The 7707-nt window shown below is 42.5% G+C and overlaps 1 protein-coding gene across 1 annotated transcript; it reads right to left on the reverse strand.

The window, feature by feature from the left end:
• Positions 1-2567: 2567 nt before the first annotated feature.
• On the reverse strand, positions 2568-4826 carry LOC135622083 (disease resistance protein RPV1-like). The gene has a single exon (XM_065123722.1). The coding sequence runs from the start codon at positions 4824-4826 to the stop codon at positions 2568-2570; it is 2259 nt and encodes a 752-aa protein (XP_064979794.1).
• Positions 4827-7707: the final 2881 nt, after the last annotated feature.

Below are 7707 nucleotides of genomic sequence, written 5' to 3' on the forward strand. Positions count from 1 at the left end.
AAGGGTCAAATACACCCGAGAGGCGAGTCAAGAAAACCCAACTTACATGAAAGAAAATTTACTATGATAGAGATGCAAGGCCAAATACACTCGAGATGCGTTAATAAAGAAAACTCAACCCGCGTAAAGAGAAATCTGCTATGACAAAAGCGCAAAGCCAAATGTGTCCAAGACGTACGAGTCGAGAAAACCTGAACATGTGAAGAAAAATCCACTACAACGAAGACACAAGGTAAAATGTGCTCAAGACGTATGCATTGGGAAAACCCAACCCGTGAGAGGAAATCCTAAACACTCACGTGTCGGATGAATTAAACATCGCACTTCAAGTCCGTCTCAAAAGAGCCCTAAAGCATACCTTGGGGGTGGGGGGACAATACTATGATATATACTATATACTAACGGCTAATCATTGGACACATCACTTCCACATGACACCCAATAAGAGAGGATAAGATCAAGCTTATTTCTTGTCATTTATGATAAGAAAGACAATCACAATATTCATTCTTGTGAAAGATAACCTTAAGCTTCATTCTCACCATTTATGAAGAGAGACAATCGTATATTCTCACCATTTATGAAGAGAAAGAAAATTATAAATTTAATTAGTGTTCTTTACGATTAGGTATAAAAGCTCACCTTTAACACAGAAAAAAAAAACTTCTCTTGACTACTCACATTCATACTCATATATCTCATATTATTAAGTGTCGGAGGGACGAGTCAAAAACCTCTCTTAATCTCGATCTTCATATAGGGCACACAGGTCGGGACCAAATCGAGTTGACTAATACATCAACAAAATCCCTAAATAGCAAGAAGAAAGCTTGTGATTACCTTTCTTCTCATAAATAAAAGGATATACAACCCCTGTCATCTAGAAGTGACGTGTCGGATGATTACTCATTAATATATCCAGTCATTTATAAGTATAGATGCTATTAATCGAGGAGAAATATAATCGTAAATTTTCTTACCACAAGCTTCATTCTCATCATCTATAAGAAAGACAATCACAAATTTCCTTGTACTCCTTACGACTAGGTATAAAACTCGCCTTTAATAAAAAGAAAGAAAGACAATCACAAATTTCCTTGTACTCCTTACGGCTACGTATAAAACTCACCTTTAACAAAAAGAAAGGTCACTACTCACGTTAATGCTCATATACATTTAATTATAAACTTGAATATTAAAAAAATCGGATCAAGAAACCTTCGGACCTCGATCTTCAATGTAAGTGATACCTCAGGAAAAGTGTGTTTCCGCCTCGAAAACACTTCTAACAATCCTACACAAACGAATTCAAACCACGTAAAGCTGACCAAGACGTCAACAACCTTTTTTCTCTAACAACACTATGTGACACTTGTACTTATCGCTATGGAGGTCAAATATATGCTAATATCTTATCGATAATTAACATGAAACCATGTAGATTCATTATTGCTGATGATTTTTCATGATACATGCATATCATAATGTACAAGTCTCCAAGCACGAGGACATGAAAACCTAGCACGATCAGCCAGCGTACCTTGAGGCCGATTGAGTTGCGACTGGATTGATGAAGCCACAAAGCTTGAAGACAGGCCAAGCCGACTCGCACAGTCAAGAGGACAAACGTCTGTATAGTTGACAGACTATTCCTCAATGTAGCTTGGTGATTGCATAAATCATACAAAACAAGAAAATGCAGGGTAACGTGAAAAAAATCCTGTAATGCAATTAATCAGATGAGGCATATCAATGCCATCATGTATAGCTAATGGCCTGGCAGCAAATCCTACAGCGAAACCATCAAATTTGTGAAGGTAAATAATTTCTTGAGTTCATTCCTCCATGCTAATATATGTTCATTCCTCCATGTTTGGATTTGGAATCGACGTACGACCAAGCCGATTTGATCTGGCTACCTACAACCTAGGAGTGATCTACTAGCTTTGTCAATATGGTTAGTCTTATAAAAGTAGCACTTATAATAACAATATGATGTTATGACTTTAAGAAAAGGCTATCAAATTGGATTAATTCAAACAAATATTTGACCTCATACAAAACAAGAAAGAATTCACTCGATACACAAATAAACTTCATGAATATTGCATATCCATTTTAAACCACATTCAATCTTGGGTTCCCAAAGGGAAAGGAAACTAAACTAAACTATCTTGGGTTCACGAGGTTAAATAAGAAAGATAAACTAGATCATCATTTCTCAAAGTTAACTTAATTACGATGGGACCGATGAACAGTTATTAAAGCAACGATAACTTTTTATAATCCTAAATTTATTTTTTATTAATTTTTATTATGAATATTTTGTTAAGTAATATATATATATATATTTTTGAAAATAAAAAATAGATGTACAACGATCTCCGAGTAAGTTTCACCCTCTCACACACACACAATGCGAACTTCCACCCAAACTCAATTGTCAACCGAAGAAAAGAAAAAAAAGAAAAAGAAAAGGCGACCAAAGCAGAAATTAAAGCAGTTGATACATTATTAATAGCTCAAAGGAAACGTTGAATTCCCAGCGCACACACACTCACAACTGATCAATCGGTCTCCGGTGGCGGCGAGTTAATGGCTTTGGGCTCATCCTCAGCACTCTTTTCGGCATCCTCCTTGGACCAAAGCCCATTTCCGTTGCAAGGCCACGAACTTAATTCCTTGCGCGATGAACTTTTTTCCCCGCAGTTGAATTTCTCCACGACTCGGAGCCCTGGGAACGAAGTTGTCAGCTTCTCCCAGCTGGGATGATCCAGATAATTGAGGAACCTCAGGCGCAGCACCTCCACCTTCCACCCCCGGCCGTCTCCGAGACTTCGGAGCATCCCTCCCCTCAGGTACAGTTTCTTCAGCTTTTGTAATTTGCTGGGACCAATCCACTGCGGGAACTCCTCCTCGGTGAAGCACCGGAGGTCCAGCTTCTCTATCGTAGCAGGAAGGGTAACCTTAGCGGGATCAAGGGAACCATCCGCTACAGTCTTCATGGTTTCTTTCTTCGTCAGTAACTTCACTCCCGAAGCTTGTCTGTCGGTGGTCGGGCGAGCCTCATGGTCGGATATTGGTTGAACTTTCTTCGTAGTGGCATCAGTACCAAAAGTAACGTCTTTGATCCTTGGATCGGCGTTCTTGTACGGGACATCGGATGTTGATGGTTTCTGCTCCGGTGGATGTGGCAGCTGACGCTTTTCGATGACATCATCTTCACCATCATCATGAGCATCGGCATCAGCAGCAGCAGTAGCGGCATCAGATGATTGTTTGGACTTCGGTGGGAGATCTTCGACTGAGTCCTTACCAGTCCCTTGTTGTTTCTTCTCCTGTGAGGGCGCCTCAGCACCTCTGGTGGAATGAGAGTCTTCCTTCTTCGTTGTAACCACTGCCCATGTTATGATAAGGGTGGTGAGCGTCTTCAACTCGCCCACCTTCTCCAGCTCCGTTTCTGCGATCCGACTGCCTATGTTGATGCTGAGCTTCCTCAACTTGGCCAGCTTGGCCAACTCATGGAGATGACAAACATGTTTGTCATCAGGCTCACTGATCAGTAAAAACCCCTTGAGCACTTCCAGATCGGAGAGGTTGGCGATGCTCTTGGGCATCTTGTCGAGCAGGAAGCAGTCCGACACGTCCAGGTACTGCAGCTTCTTGGCGGACCCGATCTCCTCCGGCAGCTTCTCCAGATTGTGGCACGCCCGGAGGTCCAACACCATCAGCTTGGTGAGCTTGCCGATGGACTCGGGAAGCGTTTCCACCCTCGATACGCCTCTTAGGCTCATGTACCGCAAGCTCTTGCAGTGTTCGATCCCCTTCAAGAACTCGTCGTTCTTGACCTCGATATGGTGCTTCTGGTCCGAGTCCTTCCACCGCCCCAGCTGCATTGTGGTCATCTCGCCCTTGTTGACTAGCCATGTGGGTTCGAATTCGACGCAGCGCTTGTAGACGTTGTAGACGGTGAGCAGTCGACGTTCTCCATCGTCGCCGATGGGGTTTTGTTCGAGGCGCAAGCACGCACGGCGACTCCTGGAGTAGTCGTTGCTGGGGCGGCCGTCCTGGTCGAATTCGAGGAAGGCATTGCTCTTGGCGACGGTGATCAACAGCCTGCGAATCCACGACTGTATACTGAAGTGGTGCACCTTGTCACAGTTCTTCTTCTTAATGGTTATGATCAGGCCCTTGGAGACGAGTTGGTCGAAGCATTTCTTCCCTTCCTCAGAACTCTTCACTATTCCCTCTCCCATCCACCAGTGGATCAGCAGCCTCTTCTTGAGGACAGCGTTCGCCGGGAAGATGGTGAGGCAGAAGAGGCAAAGCTTCAGCTGAGTTTCGAAGCTGTCGACCACAAGCAATAGGTGCGCCCAAGCGGAGCTCTCTTGGATCTGCCGCTCCAGCGGGAAATCCTCCTCCTCCTCCTTCTCCTCAGCCTTGGATTCCTGTTCACCCGACGAATCCATTGGCTTCGCCTTTAATTCCTCGATTTTGAAATTGATGTTTTTCATGATTTCGTCGAGCTTCGACTTGAGTCGGCTCTCTGTTTCCGAGGGATCCAACGTCTTCTTTGCCGACCGCAACAGCTCGTCGACTTGCCTGGCGACGAGTGCAAATTTATTTATGGCGGCGTCTTCTTTGCCCTTGGATTCCCGCAACTCTTTTCTCAGCTCCTCCATTTTTTTCTTGATATCGTCGATCTTCGTAACAACAACCTGGGAAGAAGCACCCTTCGGATCGGGGACGAGGAGGCCTTTGGTTTCTTCCAAACGCTTCAGCAACCGAGACACTACTTCGACGCTGGATCCGCCGCAGGGGAACATGGTCGGAAGCAAGAAATGAGGCACAGGAGAAGGTTGGGGTTATGGTGGCTTCGTGTTACGTCTGCGACTCATATAGCTGCATCGGCATAATCTACGTAAGGCATAAGGAAGAGAAAAGGAATATAAAAAAAATAGAGAGAATAAAGAGAAAAGAGAAAGAGGGGAGAATAAAAAAAGAGAAAGAGATTTTAATAATAACAATAGCTTAGATTTAACACACATATATATATATATATATATATATATATATATATATATATGAATATTAAAAATTGAAAAGGAAAAGAAATAAAAGGAACAAACACACAAAAAGCAAAAGAGAAAAAAAAAACATGGACAAAGAAAAAAAAAGAAAAAGAAAAAGAAAATAAAGAGAAAGTTTAAGTTGCACATTACTCCACCTACCGGAAGCAGCACATCTTCTTCAATACGTCATTGCAAAGCAACACACCATACGAAGGAGTATCGATAACAACCATGGCATCCATAAGACCGTCAACCTACCTTTACACTTTGTTTGATAAAAATATAGTATCTATATATAAATAAAATTATTCGAAGTATCTTCGAGATGGAAATATTATTCTCCCAAAATGCTGGTTGCACCAAAGATCGAAGTTGGAAAAGATTTCCTGACTTAATCACTCGTATGTTCAAGTTAGTAATTCGAGATATACGAGTATGAATGCCAATAGTCGAGAGAAGTCCTCTCTCTTTCTCTACGTTAAAGGCGAACATTTATATTTAGTCATAAAAAGCATTAAGAAAATGTGTGATTATTCTTCTCTTCATAAATGATAAAAAAAAATCTATGATTATCTTTTTCATCGTTAATGATGAGAAAAAAAAGCTTGTGATTGTCTTTCTCATCATAAATGACAAGAATGACGCATCATCTTATCCTCCCTTATTGGGCACCATAGTGATATGTCAAATAATTACTTTATATCTCCTATCATTATCCTGCCCCGAAGGCGTGCTTTGAGACTCCTTCGAGAGGGATGTGAAATGTGATGTTGAATTTATCCAACACATGAGCGTCCAAGATTTTCTCTTGTAGGTCGAGTTTTCTCGATACACGCATCATGGGCACACTTTACCTTGTGCCTATACAATGACAGAATTTTTTTTCACACAAGTCGGATTTTTTCAACTCATATGTTTTAGGTACATTTGATTTTGCGTCACTCATATAACGGATTTCCCTTCACATGGGTCGAGATTTCTCGACTCACGCATCTCGAGTGAATTTGGTTTTACGCTTGTGCCATAGGAGATTTTTCTTCACGTGAATAAGGTTTTCTCGACTCACGCGTATCGGGTGCATTTGGCCCTACGACTTTGCCATGAAAAATTTAATTTGGCGTTGGTTGGGTTTCCCAACTCACACGCCCTAGGAACATTTGGCCATGCACCTCCGTTGTGGTAAATATACCTTAGCTCGGGTTGAGTTTCCTGACTCATATGCCTTAAGCACATTTAACCCTATGCCTCCATCATGGTAGATAAACTATGTCGTGGGTCTGGTTTCCTGATTCATACGCCTCAGGCATATTTGGCCTTGCACCATTATTGTGATGGATTTACCTTGGTGCGGATCGAGTTTTCCGACTCACACACATCGAATACATTTGGCCTTATGCTTCTACTATGACAGATTTATCGTAGCGTGGGTCGGGTTTCACAACTTACATGCCTCGAGCACACCTAGTTCTATGCCTCCGTCGTGGTGGATTTACCTTGATGTAGGTGGGTTCTCCGACTCATACGCCTTGGGCACATTTGGCCCTATGCCTCCGCCTTGGCAGATTTACCTTGGCACAGGTTAAGTTTTCCGACTCACATGCCTCATGTACATTTGAGCCTTTGCCTCCGTTGTGATAGATATATCTTAGTGCTGGTTGGGTTTTTCAATTCACACGCCTATAGCATATTTGGCTCTGTGCCCTCGTTGTGGTGGATATACCTTGGCATCGGTTGGGTTTCCTGACTCATAAGCCTCGGGCATATTTGACATTGTGACGGATTTACCTTTGTAGGGCTAGATGTACTTAAGGAGTGTGAGTTGAAAATTCTGACCCGCACCAAGGTAAATCTACTACAACGGAGGCACAAGGCTAAATGTGCTTGAGATGTGCGAGTCAAGAAACTCAACCCATACCAAAGTAAATTTGTCATGATGTAGATGAAGGGTCAAATATGCTCGAGGCGTGTGAGTCAAAAAAACTCAACCTGTACCAAGGTCTATTCGCCACAACGGAGGCGTGTGTTGGGAAACTTGATTTGTGCTAATATATATCCCTCACGACGGAGGCATAGGGCCAAATGTACCCAAAGCATATGATTCGGTACACCCGACCCACGTCAAGATAAATCCGTCACGCCGAAGATAAAGGGTCAAATGCACCCGAGAGGTGTGAGCCAAACCCAATATGCATGAAAGAAAATTTGCTATGATAGAGGCGCAAGGCCAAATACACTCAAGATGCATTAATAGAGAAAACTCGACCTACGTAAAGAGAAATCTGCTACGGCAAAAGTGCAAAGCCAAATGTGTCCGAGACACACGAGTCGAGAAAACCCAATCCACGTGAAGAAAAATATGCCACAACAAAGACACAATGTAAAATGTGCTCAAGACGCACACGTTAGGAAAACCCAACCCGTAAGAGGAAATCCTAAACACTCATGTGTCAGATGAATTAAACATCGCTATTCAAGTCCCTCTCAAAAGAGCCCTAAAGCATACTTTGGGGGTGGGGGGACAATGATACGATATATAATCATTCGACACATCACTTCCACATGGCACCCAATAAGAGAGGATAAGAATATTCCTTCTCATAATTAATGACGTGAAAGATAACCTCAAGCTTCCTTC

Source organism: Musa acuminata, chromosome BXJ2-9 (genome assembly GCF_036884655.1).
Source record: "Musa acuminata AAA Group cultivar baxijiao chromosome BXJ2-9, Cavendish_Baxijiao_AAA, whole genome shotgun sequence".
NCBI classification, from domain to species: domain Eukaryota; kingdom Viridiplantae; phylum Streptophyta; class Magnoliopsida; order Zingiberales; family Musaceae; genus Musa; species Musa acuminata.

What these genes read in the sequence shown, in the direction of transcription:
- LOC135622083 (XM_065123722.1), bottom strand. Translation starts at nt 4,826, where the DNA reads ATGTTCCCCTGCGGCGGATCCAGCGTCGAAGTAGTGTCTCGGTTGCTG.